General features: G+C 44.2%; 1 protein-coding gene across 10 annotated transcripts in view; it reads left to right on the plus strand.

The window, feature by feature from the left end:
- The first annotated feature begins 907 nt into the window (after positions 1-907).
- The window catches only part of APBB2 (amyloid beta precursor protein binding family B member 2), an 87063-nt gene continuing 71777 nt past the window's right edge, over positions 908-16193 (plus strand). For 3 of the 10 annotated variants that reach the window (XM_026037647.1, XM_026037649.1, XM_026037652.1), the window contains exons 1-3: positions 908-1018; positions 8816-8884; positions 13502-14302. In XM_026037647.1, coding sequence (XP_025893432.1) covers positions 8866-8884; positions 13502-14302 — 820 coding nt within the window. In that variant the 5' untranslated portion in view covers positions 908-1018; positions 8816-8865. Of the gene's footprint in view, positions 1019-8815; positions 8885-13501; positions 14303-16193 lie in introns of those variants that run through there. The other 7 variants (XM_026037643.1, XM_026037650.1, XM_026037644.1 and 4 more) reach the window with 3 other exon arrangements.

The following is a 16193-nucleotide window of genomic DNA, read 5'->3' on the forward strand; positions in this document are numbered from 1 at the left end:
GGAGAGGACGGAGAGCATCCGAGCGAGAGCTTCCAGGGAGGCCGCGGAGGTGTCGCKTTGGCCGGTGGGGCAGGGAATTTCAAGCCAGAAGGCTTGGAAGGAGCAGGAGTTGGAGCAGTGTGAATTCACTGGGAGGAGAATGAAAAAGTGGCCAGGTTGCTGGTTTYGGAGCATGGCTGGTGCCTGGATTACACTGTTCCCCGATCAGCTGCGAGCTGTGCGCGGAAAGATATTTGCATTATATACACAACTATGTGCATACACRTATATGTATATAATAATTGAACACTTTTTCAGCTTCAGATGAGCCATCCATCAGCTATATAGCCTGAAAATTCTCATGGTGTGTTTTTTAATCAGTTACTTTTGCTCTCAGAGCTCCACTAGAGTGGGGCTATTTGTGTGGGACCCGAATGAGTGGGCTAATTAATGCTCAGGTCCATGTAATCTGCAGCACATGCAAACCAACAAATCAAGATGAAAAAGAAAGTTTATTAAAAGTATGGTGGTCAAATCCTGAGTCGTTGGGTCCCACTGAAGATCATGCAATTAATTGAAGCAAGCTTGTTCTGTGGTGATGGCTTCACAACACTGAGATGCTGTTGTATTTTAAACTGCTAGCAAGGYTTTGCCTTGCTTGTAGCTCTGTCTAAAACCAGGGCCTGTGTGGCCTGAAACTTCTTTGCGCCCTAAAATTTGTGTGAGCTTATCAATAGGGGCCAAACAATAAGGATAAATTAGTGTCGCATCAGTAGTACAACAGCTCATCTCCGCTGACAGCACAGCTATGAGCAATTCCTCAAAACAGTTACCCTGAGACTTGCCGGGGTCATTAGCATTTTGATGAAATAGCAAAGGTGCCGCAGTTGTACTAAACCCTCACCTGTGTGTTCTGTTCTTCCCGCAGCTGGGCGTTTTGAGCGCGCGCTTGGAGAGCGGCCGCCGACGCGCGGCGATGTGCTGACCRGCAGCATGGGCAGGCGGTACCCGGGCGCTCACTATCGGCCAAGCAGCTCGTGTACGTATGCCCTCGGGCCTCTCTGTTTGTCGCTTCATTGCTTCGAGGGCGGCCAAGGGTACGAGTTGTTAAATAGCCTTTAGAAAGGGTGCTGACAGATTCTACTCAATGGCATCGCTATTGCATGTATACCTAGATGGTAAGTGTATTGATTCCTGTTAGAATTGCAAAGCTGGTTTCTAGAACTTTTTTTAAAATGGCTTGCACTGGGACTTGACTGAGCCTACTGCAGTGTGCTGCGTTTGTCTTTGAGGTCTTCAGCCTTAGTTAGGCAAGTGTTTAGAAGCTTAGCTGCTATTTCTCACCACTCATATCCCAGTTTTCAGAAATACGCACTTTCAACTTAACAAACGACTCAAGCCTGTCCTAAAATGCACCATTAATTGCTTATGGTTGCAACCAACACCTTCAGATTATTTATACTAGAGTTCAACACTATTGTATCTTGTGTTGCATTATCTTCCTACTGTCTTCTGTGGAAGTTCAAAAGCTGCTCCTGAACACTGTCTCCTGCCCCTTCCATTTAGTAAGCAGTTGTCTGGAACGCTAGTGTAAGTGCAGCCACTGAACCGCAGTGGGTCCTGCCAAAAGCTGTGTGGTGTGAAGTGATTTTTCCCTGGAGAAGCGTGTGGCAGATCCCCAAGGCCAGAAGGCTGCTGCCAGCCCTGGTGCCCTAAGGGGAAACTGGGTTGAGTTCACTTTTGTAGTGCTCCCCATCCTGCTGTCACAGAGGAGTATGATCCCAYGTGTGTTTTCCTTGGAATCAAAAGCAATTAAAAAGTTCTTGCTTATGTTTCATTTGTTCCATTCTGTTGCTGGAATGTTTATTTTAAAACCTGGATCACTAGAGGCACCTAGCTTTAGCTTGGCTCCACAAACACTTGTGTTGCTGGTATAGTAGACCAGTGAGAACTTACAGCTAGATGGTAATGTTGTGATATGGACTACACTAATACCTTGGAAATAAATGAATGTTAGAATTTGGACTGAGATCTCCAGTGCATGAGCACCAGAGTGCAGAATCACCCTCATCTGTTCAACTCACTGGACATGAAACCCAGGCACAAGCTTTTAATCCTCATCATCCCAGGCATTACTGAGGACACAGTACCCACGTCTCATGCTTAGCCTTGAAGCTCAGAGCTTTAAACAGAGAAAATGCTGGTATACAGAGGGAGGTAAGCGAGCCTTCCCCATTCCTGCTTAGAACAAGGAATGGGCATTAAGTTATTGCTAGGAGAGCCTAGGATGTTTTGCCTGTCTAATTTAACAGCTGAAGATGGCAAAGAACTGGAGTGGTTTGTCTGGGGTGGAGGAAGTTGAGAACTTGGCATTTGCAAGTTGAGAAATTTTTGTCAAAATGGTGAGGTCAGAGCTTCCTCTGTTTGGGCACAGACATATTAAAGTATCTACTTTGATGGCTTTATGGCTTTTATTTATCCAAAATTTCCCTTTTCTTAACCTGTTGTGGTCTCTAAGCCAGGAGACTTGCCCTATTTTTTGTTTTTGCTGCAGTATTTACTACCTAACGTAAGTGCCTTAGACATATCCACRATAGTGGCATTGGAATTGTGCACTCTTTGGGAAATACTGATAAGGATGAAATCACTGAGGGCAAATGAACCTTCTTGAAGTTTGTTTATTTCGAGCAGTGGCAGTGCTTGTAGAATAGATCATTGAAAAGTAGTATCACTCCAGTAGAAACTAGATGATTGAGAAATGGTAAGGTATCACTTTTGTTTTCTTTGCATAAATAAAAAGTATTTGAATCTGAGTTACTGTATTTTAGATTCACACTTATTGCAGCAAAGGRAAGAGCTTTACTCTTTCAATCTTAATATTACACCATTAAGCACTTGGTGCTTTTAAGCCTTTTATTCTGACTTTTTTCTTCCTTGTGTGTACCTAACTACCTTTCTATAAATAAAATAAGATCTGTGAGGGAAAATATTAGGTSTGTATAGAGCACAGCAGTTGTATTGCTCTCTGTGTGGTGAGATAATCTTTAATCCATTTATGACATAAAATGTTAAATGTTTTCATGAATTTCATGAGTATGGGATTGCGTATTCTTAAGAGAATAGAAAAGAGTTTTATATCCAAAGAAACTTGTAATCAGCTTAAATCAAAACCAGCTTGTTTGAAGACAGTCTAGGCAATATGTTTKAAATACTGGTGCTGACAGCACAGGAAGCAGCAAGATGTTTACAATGTGAAATTAAAACCTTGAATTCATCAGTTTTGGTTTTGTCAGGGCAAGGTGGCTGCAATACAACCACTTCATTTGTGCTTGTGTAGACTTCTGAAAAATAAAGAGCAGTGATCCCTCTTGGTTACYGACCATGAAGAAGGCAGTCTTGGCTGTAACCCTGGCTCTGCTCATCCCAGCTCAACAGCCTCCCTTGTGTGGTAGTCTAATTTTTTTCCTATGCTTTTCTTGTGAAAATACTTATGGATATAATGCCTCCAGGTACTGAATATGTGGGTCTGCAAATGTGACTCTGCTCTCTGGTATTTCTCCTGGCCTTTGTGTTTCCCTCTCTCCTCCTGTTTGGTGATAAGAACCTCTTTCCTGCTTGCAGGCCTGCACGGTGGGTTCATGGTGCTCAAGCAGCCTCAGGTTTTCTCTCRTGCTGAGGCCAAACTTTTGATCCTGCACACAGAGCAAAAGCCTTTTGTGTRCTTCGAAGGAACCTCTGAATGGGTTGTCCTGCCATATCCTGTCCCCAGTGAAATGATTCATTTCACTGTAGTGTTTTGTTCTATTACATTTTTAAAATGTATTTGTTCAAAATTTCTCCAGGCTAGTGACCATATGGGACAATTTATGGATATAATTCTTCCTGTAGAATGATTAGAGCTGGCTGGACTTTTGTTTTGGAGATGCCTGGCGGGTGCTGATTTGTTGAGGACCCCACTTTGGGGAAATACCACACGGATGAGCCGTCCAGGGCTGCTCTGCAGTCAGRGTGGAGCCGAAGGGCGATACTCCCCATAGGCCGCACTGCCCTGGGCTGGGCCTAGCCAGGCCGGAGCCTCCGCTCGTCCTGCTTGTCCCCCTGCCAGAGCTCTTCTGCTTATAAATAACTCAGTATACTGCATGGCAGAGAGAGATGGGCGCTGCAGAAATGTGGGGGTTGGTTTCCCACCAGGAACACCCTAAGTCCTGGTTTTCCTGAGCTTCCCAAGTGCGGCCATTGGTGGACGCGCTGTCTCCCGCCGCTGGGCTCACAAGTCACATCCAGTGACATTCCATACTGCCAGCTGCATGGCCGGCCCTGCTCAATTCTGTTCCTGTAGATATCCCWGCAGAAGTCCGTGCAGAACTTGCCTCTGGAACGGGATCTCGGTGTAAGGGAGGCTTTAGTATTGGTGCGGCTCGGGCTGTGCTCAGCAGACCCGGTTTTCTGTAGTGCTGCTGAGAAGCTGCAAACGTGCCTGGGTGCCGAGGTGAGGGAACGGCAGCGCCACAGGCCGTCAGTGCAGTAAAGCTTCCATAAATATGCATCTGCCCACGTAAATTGCACGGATGTAGTTAAAGCCCCTTCTATCAGAGTATCTCATGAAGAGATTTATAGGTGATGATAGCACAAGAGGAAAAAAAAGTATTTTATCCATGCATCAAGAACTTGGTTGCATCACGCCTGGTGGAAATTCAGGTTTGTAATCGGGCTAGCTTGTTCTTTTCCACTTGTTTTGTGCCTTTTACAGCCAAGTTTCCTTGCTTGTTGAAATTTAGCCATGGTTTTAGCCACACTTTAGCAAACTGAATGCCGTTGAGTGCAGTTGCTTTTTTGTTATGTTTTACTTGCACTTTATTATGGATTGATCTGTTTTGCTTTATTGCTTCCATAAACTGATGTGATGCTTTGCCTCATGGGCAGGTGGTTCTGGTTTGTCTGCGAGCACTAAGGCAAAAATTTCTCAGCTATTACTGCATCTTCCTTGAGGATCTCTGCTTGCTCAGCAGACTAAGGTCATTCCTATATTCTAGGACCACAGTGACTTTCAGCAGTGTTACTGTAGGATCCGGCCCTTGGGCTTCTCAGCATTTGTCAGCTGAAGTAGTATTGTAACAACTGCTGTGTAAATTGCTTATATACTTGAAAGTATTTCTTGTTTGTGCCATTAAAGTTTCATTGAAGACAACTTGTAGCTTTTTAGGCAACTGCTCAGCCTTGCTGAGATTTCTTTCTTTTTTTTTTTTTTTTTTTTTTTTTTTTTTTTTTTTTTTTTTTTTTTTTTTTTTTTTTTTTTTAGTGAGCCTTTTTTTTATCTTAAAATCATGTCAGTCTTATTTAGGTGCTGAAATGTAGTTCTAGATACCTCCATGGAATACTTTCAGTAGGCTGTGCTATATGGAAGCTTATTAGTTTGGTCGCTTGCCTCAGCTTTTTGTTAACTATTTGCTGTGATTTGCAACCACTGCAAATTGATSAAATCAGAGCTTCAATTTCTTGAAGCTTCTTTCTTCCTTTGATAWACCCACATTTTTATTCTTCATCTCTCTTCATGTAGAATTGTAGAAATTATACTGAAAGATTGTTTCCCACTTATTTAATTTTTGAACTTATGTCTCTATATCCCAACTTGAGACTATGTATAACCTTAGAATAGTAAGAAAATAGTTGTGGTGTGCCATGCTTTTTAAAATGTATTTTACGGTCTCCGTTATGAAGCAATGGTAATAGAAGACTCAAAGTTACTACTGCCAGCCCGCTAATTTGAAGGTTAAAAACATTTATGGATAACTTTGATAGCAGCCTAGTGTATAATCAGCTATACATTTATTGTATATAATTCAGAGGGCAGATAAAGCATTTTATTGTGTAAAGCATGATACCAGGCCATCAGAGGTTTCACTGCTGAAATATATTAGTTTGAAGAGGGCACGTGCGAGTCGTGTGCGGCCGGTGGCTGGTAGCACAGGCAAGGAGCTGAGTGGGCAGATGCTGCTTGCAGCCTTGCGGGAGCAGCAAGTGTCTGCAACCAGCAGAGCCTCGAGCAAGGTGGGTGGGAGATATTGTTAACAATACGGTTAAGGGGATGGGTTAAAGTGCCATTTTCTTGTCTGGCACTGATGCTGTGTTGGAACTTAACTCATCTGTTGCATTGGACTGCGTCTCAGTTAACGTTTTTGCTGCTTCTGTTAGTAAAGCCATGACCTGGGTTGAATCCCTTTTCTGCTTTCCATGCTTGTATCTCCTGATCAAAGAGCTTGGTGTTGGGCTTGTGCCATAGGAACAGTTGGAAAGCCGGCACTGGGCATGGATCCTGCCAGTTGCTTTAGCCCTATGCAGCAATCGATCATCCTTTGAATGGCTCTGCTTCCTGATTTAGGATTCTTGAATGATCTATGTTAGATTTACATGGAGACTGATAATTCCTTGGTTTGAATTCAGTCTTAATCATTTCCAAATCTAAGATCATCGATTCCTTTTTATTACTTTATTAGGTGTCTAGGTGCTTTAGAAAGCGTTTTGCTTTCTTTGTTCTTTCCTAACAGAAATATGTGGGTTAGATCCATTTATTTATTTTACTTTTTTTTTAAACATTCTTTCGTTCTTCGGTCCTGACAACTCAGATCAGGTTTGTCTGTACGTTGTTAACCTCGAAAATCAGTAAAAGTCATTTTTGGGTGGTCCTTGAGATGGAAGTTGTGGCATATGAAAGACTGGGTCCTTCTTGCTTTCTTGTCCTCTCACTGGCAGAAACTTGTGCTATCTGGGTGTGTGTCTCAGTCCACATAAGACATGAAGTGCAAGTTTCTTCTCTGTAGCAGCACGCTCATTTAAAGGAGAATTGTTTGCAGTTAATAAATAGGCTGAAGTGTGATCTGTACTGCAGCAAGTGAAAATTCATACGATGATTAAAAAAAAATCCAGAACATTTGGGCTGGAGAACTTAATTTACACAAGCAGATTAAAAAATGACTCAGAGGTTTGCACAGCCCATGCCCGTGTGCATGGAAAGGGCTGGTGGCAGAAGGGCTCATTGTCTGTGCTTGCAGCAGCCGGCAGATCAAACGCGCTCCATCTTTTTGCAGTGACAACACTGTGGTTCCCTGCCAGGCTGTTCCATTGGGCACGGGGGGACAATCAAATTAAAGGAGGAAAATTAAATTTAAAAATCCTTACCATGCCATCTTGTTTTTGCCCCTACTAAATGACCCTGACAGCGTATAGTGGTGGTGCCTGATATAAATGAAACTAGCGCTTTTTATTCGTGTAGGTGCCCCCTTGATTTAGGAATATTCCATTAGGATGCGCTAACYGAGGTAGGCTGCATGCAGCACAGTGTTAGATCAGATAGTCAAACACACACGGATTATCTAGATGCATAAAGCATATTAAAGCGATAAGGAAAAGAGCAGAGAATCAAGCCTSATCTTGTTTTTAATTTGTGACTGATAGAATCTCATTCCGAGAGGCATCTCGTCCCTGAATTTTTTTTTGGACAAGGAATTTGAATGGAAACGTGCAGAGAAAAAAACGACAGGAAGGCGTAGTGCACTTACAAGCCAGAACTCACTGCAGGATCCTCAGTTGCTTTTTTTAAAGCTTAATAACATTATTTAAAGACAAATCAGCATGCTGGGTCTCCATCAGCGAGAGCGTCAGCAGCGGCAGGCGACGCTGCTGCTGCAGGCGGCCGGCGCTGAAAGCAGAATCCCAGCTACGGGCAGCGGGGCTGGCGGCTGGTACCGGGGGGCCACTTCCAGGGCACAGGCAGAAAGAGAAGCAGCTGGAAGTGGGAGGCGTTGCGYGAGGCAGCGAGCACAAGAGCTGGTTTTGTTGGTCATAAACATTTCATCTTCAGCAGATACCCCCACAGAAAGGAAATCTGTTTTATGGATATATTTGTATGATTTCTTTGCTATGCTTCCCAAGCGTAGCTGCAGAAATTRGTGGCCATTGGTGGCCAGCGATAGGACAAGGGGAAATGGGYATAAGCTGCAACACAGGCAGTTCCATCTCCAGGTGAGGAGGAACTTCTTCACTGTGAGGGTGACAGAGCCCTGGAACAGGCTGCCCAGGGAGGYTGTGGAGTCTCCTTCTTTGGAGAACTTCAAAACCYRCCTGGATGCCGCCCTGTGCCCCATGCTCTGGGTGTCCCTGCTGGAACAGGAAGRTTGGACTAGATGATCTCTAGAGGTCCCTTCCAACCTTAAATATGCTGTGATTCTGTGAAATAATTGTAGAAGGACAGAAATACTTCAACGTGTGCATCAATCACATCTGAACCAGAGACTTCCAAGGGCAATGCTCTGCTTAGGAACAGATGGCAATGAAGGCCCTGCTCCGTGCGGGAGGGAGCTGCTTGGCCTGCTCTTTGTGGYTTCTCCTGTCGGATCTGTCCAGCAACTAATTCTGCAGGCTGCTCATGTCTCTGTGCCCGACTSCTGCATTGATGTTGCCAGGGCTGATGTGTCGTGAATGAGTCCTAGTTACGTAATTAGAGGAAAATCACCTATTTTCAAACCTGTGGAAGCCGTCGCTACAGCATGTAGCGTAAACCAGAGGAAAAAAGTTGGACTCGTGCTCCCAGGAAAGCATGTATGGGGAAAAATGATGTTGTAGTTGCTTTTAATGACTTGCTCGTGTTAGCTGTAGATTAGCCTGCCCCACTACAAGAAACTCGCTATGTTTGACAAATAGCTGTGAAAGCTCCAAAGATGATCGCTGTTATGTTRCTAGGCTTTATTTAGAGTGTGTAACATCGCTCAGGATCTTCTATAATGTGGTGTTTCTCTTTTATGTTTTCATTTTTTAATTCTTAAATGATCCCTCTTTTCAGATTTCAAATTATAATCTATGTCCTGGTGCATTGCTGAAGCCCCGTGAGCCATGTCAGAAGTACTTCCAGGTCAGATGCCCTTTAAAAGACTCTGCTCTGCAACTAAGTGAAACTTTCTTCTCTCTTTTCTTCTTGCTAGGCCCATATTTGCTTTAATTTTGCACTTGTAAGCAAAAAAAGAGCACGTGCTTTCCTTTTAACAGTGCCTTTTTGAACTCTCTCTTCAGCGCTCTAAAACCATTTCTATAGACAATGTAATGAAAATAAATATCTTCCATACAAGACAATCACTTGTGCACTATATTTTTTGCATTTATACAGATATTCTTTATCATTTTTCTAGCTATGCAAGCTTCATGAAATTGTGATTTTTTTTTCAAGTAAAAGCTATGCCAGTATCAGTACTAGTTATATTATTATGATGCTCAAAATATCAGGGTCTCTTTGTGTCAAGTACATTATATTAATGCAAATGTATTTATCTCTACCTGTAGTTATGTTTGTACCCATTGCAGATTTGCAGCTGAGAGTTTGGGGTTTGTCATAAAAAAGGAGCAAGCGAGAGTCATTGCTGAATCAGTGACAGATCCTGTGCTGTTTAAGCTGTCTGGGAACACCAACATTTTAGTAATATCCAAATTACTCTTAGTGATGCTAATGTCCTAATTATTCTTAGTTCTTGGCCAGAGCCCAGTGGTTGTTACTATCGTGYCTTGGTTGACTTGCCTGTTACTGCCCGCCTGCCACCTGCTTTGGCCGGGATGCGTGACCTGTGCTGGTGGTTGCTCTGGTGGGAGCTGTGGCTCGGGTGTTTGGGATGGTTTTTACATCTCCAGAATGCAGTGGCTGTGCATGAGCACRCTGGGACACGGAGCAGATGCCGCTGGTGAGGCGGCCTTGTGGTGCGTCCCAGCTGTCCTGCGGTGCTGCGCTCGGGGTGGCCATGGCTGGGGCTGTGGGCACGAGGAGCTGCCAGGACACCGACCTTCTGCTCTTCGTGTCAGAGTGGCCAGAGGCCTTCTCGCTTGTCTGGATTCCCTGGGGGCTTGTCAAGCTGTGAGMTTGTTTCAGGGCGAGCAGTGACCTCTCCTGTGGTAGAAGCAGTCAAGAACATGAAGATCCATCAAGRAGATGACTACCTTCATGGTAGCCAAGTCAAGAACATGAAGGTACCTGGGACTTTCCAGAAGCTCCTCCTGGGCTAGTCGGGCACCTGCTTTGAGGACCGGGTGGGATCTTCACCCCTGATCCCAAAAGTGGTTTTAACAATTCTCTCCATATGGAAAGCCCAGTAAGTTAGGGAAATGTGTGAGGCTCAGCATCTCCTCTGAAATTATTCAGTGTGTGTTCTTGKCTTAGCCTTTAAAGAAAGGATAGCTTTCCTTAAAAGAAAGAAGTTTGAAGAGCAAGCATGATACCTGAGTGTAGCAGCCCCTTTGGGCTGTGGATTCATTTTCACCAAGGGGGCCAACAGGAAGAGCTTGGGATTCGGTTCCCGGGAGTCCCTGGCAGGGAGGTGTCCGACTGAAGGCTGCACCCGGCCACGCTCTCGCAAAGGCGACTTACACGAGACCCTGCTGAGGTTYTGTTGCTTTTTTGTTTAGTTTTTAGCCTGGCATAGACCTATATATCATGACTAATGAAACAAATCTTGTACCAAAGTAAATATTTGCATGATTCACTCCAGTTGCTTGCATCTAGAGGGCACTCTACTTAGTTTTTGCGAACTAGTTATTTGCACTAAATATGCACATTTTTTCTATGTTTTATTCTTCTATGTCTACTCTCCTAATTTCTTCATTTCCATAAAAATACTGTGAAGTAGATACTTCCTTGCACCAAGAAGCAAATTCTGTCTCCTTAGGCCTTGGGGGTGAGGTCTTAAGACACGTAGGAAAATGGGAAGAGTGATGGGAGAGGAGCTGATTCCTCTCCTTGCTTGTCTGTCCAGAGCTTTGGGCTTGGGGGTGACACGTTTCACAGGACTGGGTGGCAACATGGTGAGTTAATTCACAGCTGTGTCAATCATCCATCAGCTCTCCAGTTTCTTAGGGGTGTTGCAGGCTAGAAACCCTCTCCCATGTGGAGATGCTTCCGGGCAGGAGCAGAGCAGCACAGAGGGTGGGTGAAGCAGGAAAATTCTCTTGCTCCCTCCTGTCGGGTTTCTGCTTCGCCTYGCTGCAGAATACACTCCCCTCTGAAGATTTCATATTAAGTATGGCCTGTTTTGCTGCTTTTGGTTTCAGAACAGTGCTGGAAATCAAACTACTGCTTATTTTCCTTTTGCTAAATGTTTTAAGCACTTAATGTATCCTTTTTGTTTTTAGCAGTTCATTGCAYATCCAAATACAAATGCAAGATGAGGCCCACTCTATGTCACGTTACACATAGTAGTACATTGCTGTACAACAAGGATCAGGGTAGTTGCATTCAGTGAAGTTTATTGGTTTAAAACGTTGTTTTAATTTGCTCAAAATATACACAAAATGTTGTACATAATCTGAGAGAAATGCATAGATGATTTATATATAATTCCATAAATTCTGAAGGCCGGGCAAAGTGTCCTGCTGGATGAATGTGTGTTAATGTGATCCAACTTGCAGGTTAACATCAAGTGATTCAGAAAAGGCAGCATTAAAAATAAAATAAAAGCAGCATTTCAGAAAAAGCATAAACATGGGTCATCTCATGATTTTGGATTAAGCTGTGTGCTGTGGTRGGATTATGCTGGATCAGATGTAACCTTGCTTATGTTCAATTTAGTTGTTTTTCTTTGCGATGTAGAAAGCACGATTCGTACATATTTACCTTTTTTTTTGGTAGAAGTACGTTACAGATCTTTTTTTAAATTATGTGATGATTGTGCGTTAGGAACCTCCTGTGGCTGAGAGTGAAGCGGTGTGTAAGATGCTGTTAGCTAAGCCGATGGCTGCCGCACAGCCTGCGTGGGACAGCGAATCTTCTGRAGAGCTTGCAGTTGCTCTGCACTGACAGGCAGGACTTGGAGGAAGGGGCAGACCAGAAAATGTATAAAACTGAGCTTAAAATCTGTTCTGAACAAGTTTTATTCTAGATGGATAATTCAGGGATCAAAGAAGTCTGTTTGGCTTGAAGTAAAATGGAATGATGATTAGAAGTAGGTAACTTTGAAACAGTAAAGAGGAGAGAAGACCAGCAGTGTACATGCATGTACATCTTTCTGAAGCAATCCTTTTTGCTCTGTTTCTTTGTATGTATATTTTTAAAGCCTGCCTGTAATCTCCTGCAAATCTGTACAGCAGTTTGTGCTGTCATGCATCAAAACATACCAGGATGCAGCACATCTCGACTRGAGTCATCTGTCATCGGCTAGCTCGGATTATAGCTTTTTGGTTTTGGATAAGCCCCAGACATGGTTTTATGTGYAATATAGGCAATTGGCACTATCTGAGAATTAGGAACAACAGGAAGGGTGTTTCATGTTGTGGCAGATGGGAGTGATTTATTAATTGGCCTCTAGTTCACTTGCCAGGTGTCAAACAAGAGTGCCTACCACACTGGCACTGTAAATGGAGGTGCTCATGGAGCGTTCATGGAGATTAGTGGTAGCCCTATTTACCTGAGGAATTGCAATAAATAAGCAAGAAAAGAACAAATAATAGTTTGAAAAAATAATAATTCATTGTAAGACTTAACAGACTTTTCTCTGAACAAACTTAATTTTTTGCAAAATGTGAGCAGGAGCCCTGACTGACTGAAATCAGTCTTCTCCACAAGAAGACAAGGGAGTGGTTTTATTTATCTGAAGAACACATGCACCCTCCCCTTGCACATGCATTTTATCCTTAAATTGGAAGTTTGTGAGTTACAAGAATAGTAAGCTGGCTTTGTCTCTGGAGCAGACCTTTCTTTTTAAGCTGACTAATTGCAGCAGGGTATTTTGCCAGGGGTTTTTAAAATATTCCTCATGGAAATCCCATACGGTGCTGTGTAGTGCGGTACCGTGGCCAACAAAAGGTACAGCTTGGTGCCTCTGTGGCCTGCCCTGTTCCTCTTCTTTGCCTTGTGTCTCAGACTGTCTGTCTCTGCCCCCTCAAAGAGACCAACAGCAGAGAAATTTCAGGTTTTAAGAGGCTATAGCAGAGTGGCCAGTTCGGCTTAAATTTAACAATACTCAAATTCTGCATTATTGGTAGATAAATAATAATTAGTAGATACAGATAATGTTAAAAAGGAGCAATATCTGTCTGCAACCTGTCAAAAAATGCCTCTCAGATCTGCAGCTTGCTAGCAGTGAGCACTACAAGAGTTGTTCTCCTACCTCCCATCTGATATGATGGTAAAATATTAAAATTTAATTTTAGTGAGGACAGCTTATTTCTGAACTTCAAGGCATTTGCAGAGGGCCCCTCTCCTGTCTCCTTGTCCTGCCTGAGTGCAGGCAGGAGCTCAGTCACGATTAAAGTGCTTCACTTAGGCTCAAGCCTTCTGCCCGCTTCCCAGCTCCACGCTCCTCACGATCTCTCCGCTCTTTTCCCTGTCTCCTGTTGCTTATCTAACAACCTGAGCTTTGGCCTGTTCTCCGGCCCGCCTGGTTTGCGGTAGCTGCTGGTGCAGAGCAGCCGTGGGCAGCGCTGGCCGGGCGCCGCGGCGCGTGCCGGGTAGCGCGCGTCCCTCACGAGCCTTTCCTTTCCTTTGCCTTGGCAGTCGATTCCGGCGTAGACGCGTTGGCGGCGTTTATGGCCAGCAGCAGCCCCACGGACGTCGTGAACCGCAATGCTCCCGCCACGCCGCCCACCACGCTGCCCCTGCGCTCCTCCCACAACGAGCTGCTCAACGCCGAGATCAAGCACACGGAGGCCAAGAACAGCACGCCCCCCAAGTGCAGGAAGAAATACGCGCTGACCAACATCCAGGCGGCCATGGGCCTTTCCGACCCGGCGGCGCAGCCCCTGCTGGGCAACGGCTCCGCCAACATAAAGCTGGTGAAGAACGGGGAAAACCAGCTGCGGAAAGCGGCGGAGCAGGGACAGCAGGATCCCAACAGAAACCTCAGCTCCACTGCAGGCATCAACGTGACTTCTGAGAAGTTTGAAGGTAAAGAGCCCATCCCGCAGGATTTCTCCGGCTGTGAAATATTGCCCTCGCAGCCCAGGAGAACCAAGAGCTTCCTAAATTACTATGCAGATCTGGAGACGTCTGCTAGGGAGCTAGAGCAGAGCTTGGTGGCCATGGAAGATAACTGCGCCCAGAGCAACAGCCAGGCCTCGACCGTCCTTCTCAACGGAGAGGTCCTGCCCCGCAAGCAAAACAAGCTGTCGAGCCCGGAGGATGGCCAGGTGGCCATGGTGTCCTCGAGTCCCGAGACTAAGAAAGACCACCCGAAAACGGGGGCCAAAACGGACTGTGCGCTGCACCGCATCCAGAACCTGGCGCCGAGCGATGAGGACTCCAGCTGGACCACGCTGTCGCAGGACAGCGCTTCGCCAAGCTCGCCCGATGAAACAGGTACCAATTCCCCAGGGAACGCCTTGCTAAATCCTTTCCCTTCACAGCTAGCAAAGCTGGGACACGTTGGCAATGCTGTTGGAGGGGGAAGTGGGTTGCAGCCTCCTCTCTGGTATTTTTGCCTTAAGAAAGGCACCATCGGATACTATACACAAGTCTGAAAAATCAGAGGTCTTTAGGTTTTACCACAACTTCTAGTGTGATATTGAAGTAATTTCATTACTTTAACACTTAATTCGTTAACTGTGCCCTGTGCTCATCTATAGTCTCTCCTCTCAGTTGTCTGGAAATGGTAAACTCCTGCAGTTCTGTCTGCAGATGCCAAACACGAGGATTTCTGGAAAAGAAATGTCGCTTTTGATTTTTTTTTTTTTTTTTTTTACCTTCAGCAAACGTTTTTTTCCCCGATTCAAATCTCTCACTCTGTTCTCTCCAATCGTTTGATGATGTACTCCAAAACAATGGTCTATCCCAAATTCAGGGTCACTTAGTTGATATATATATATTTTTTTTGTGTGTGTGTAGCAGTTCCCTGCAGTAATTTAGAAGCTGAAATAGTGGCATCTTAAGCTTTGGAAACCTGGGCTTTTAATTAATTCAGCAATAACTGATTCTGTGCTGGCTGTGTCATGATTTACAGCTCATCTGTATCATTACTATGCTTTAAGCTGCAGGGATCTCATTAACTCTTTAATTAATGGACTTTGCCACTTTTTCTATATCCATGGTAGTATGCAAAGATCCAACTTGGCAAAACGAGGAGAGATCCCGTTCTCGAGGGTGATGTTGTGCTGATCCAGCACGTTACCTTGCAGGGGCCATCGTGGTCCCAGCCCACAGCTGCTCTGTCTGCTGAATGCTGCTCTGGGGAGCCCGGTTACAGCAACAGTGAATTTGAGTCTAACGATGTCGGGGGGCTTTTCCGACGACAACCAGAAATCTCCAATATGAGGGGCACAGAGTGGATCTTTGATCATCTTTTTGATCTCGAACAGGTCTTTGCTATTAAGAGAAACGTAATTCTGTGAAGCCTTGTCTTTGTATCCAAAATGAAAAAGTATGCAGTTTCCTAAGGTTGCCATTACTGTTATCTCTCAGGATAGTATGACGTGAGTGACATTGCTGATAACGTTTTCCTCAGAAACCATTGGTAGCAGAAATTCAGCTAGCACTGAGTTTGGCTCGTTCTGTCTTTCGTACTTGCCCCAGGGTTGACAAATAGAAAACCGTGGGTAGAAAATTTATATTCAGCAAAAACTAAATTTGGATAATTCTGAACAGTATAAATAAATAAAAGTCTAAAATTAAGTTTTTATTGTTTTTAATCATGTGTTTGCATTTATCTTCTACATATTACCACTGTATGAGCTCTTTTAGCTCTTGGAAAGGGGATTTTTCTCAGTTGCATTGAGGTGCTGGCAATTTTGCTTGTTTAACCAAGTGTCAGGCAAATTGTGGTTTGTTTGATCTGTAGAAATAAAAGGAAAGTGCAACTGTTGAAAACGGGACTTTCCTCTTAAATCAGAAGGCGCTTCAGAGCTCACCTATCTTCTAAAGCAGAAGAAAAGAGCTTTTTACAGTTGTTCCCAAGTTTCACTGCATATACGAGGAACATACTATGAGCAAAGAGTTATTGAAGAGCAGTTGTCCAGGCATCCCAGAGTTCAGTCTCCACAAGAAAAGAATTAAAAAGCCTAAGGGAAAAGCAAAATTGCCTTTCAAGATGCAAACGGCAGATATTTCTTTCTCTTCCCCATGATCCCTGTCAGAGAAATGCATGGCATTAAGTGGAGCATAGGACCTGTCACACCAGGTTGAATCTGTGATCTTAAGATTTCAGTATATTTAAGTATTTGTGGCCTTTGAAACCCTACACCTTATAAAACATATA

Source organism: Nothoprocta perdicaria, unplaced genomic scaffold (assembly GCF_003342845.1).
Source record: "Nothoprocta perdicaria isolate Ctin4 unplaced genomic scaffold, notPer1 scaffold_2, whole genome shotgun sequence".
Classification (NCBI taxonomy): domain Eukaryota; kingdom Metazoa; phylum Chordata; class Aves; order Tinamiformes; family Tinamidae; genus Nothoprocta; species Nothoprocta perdicaria.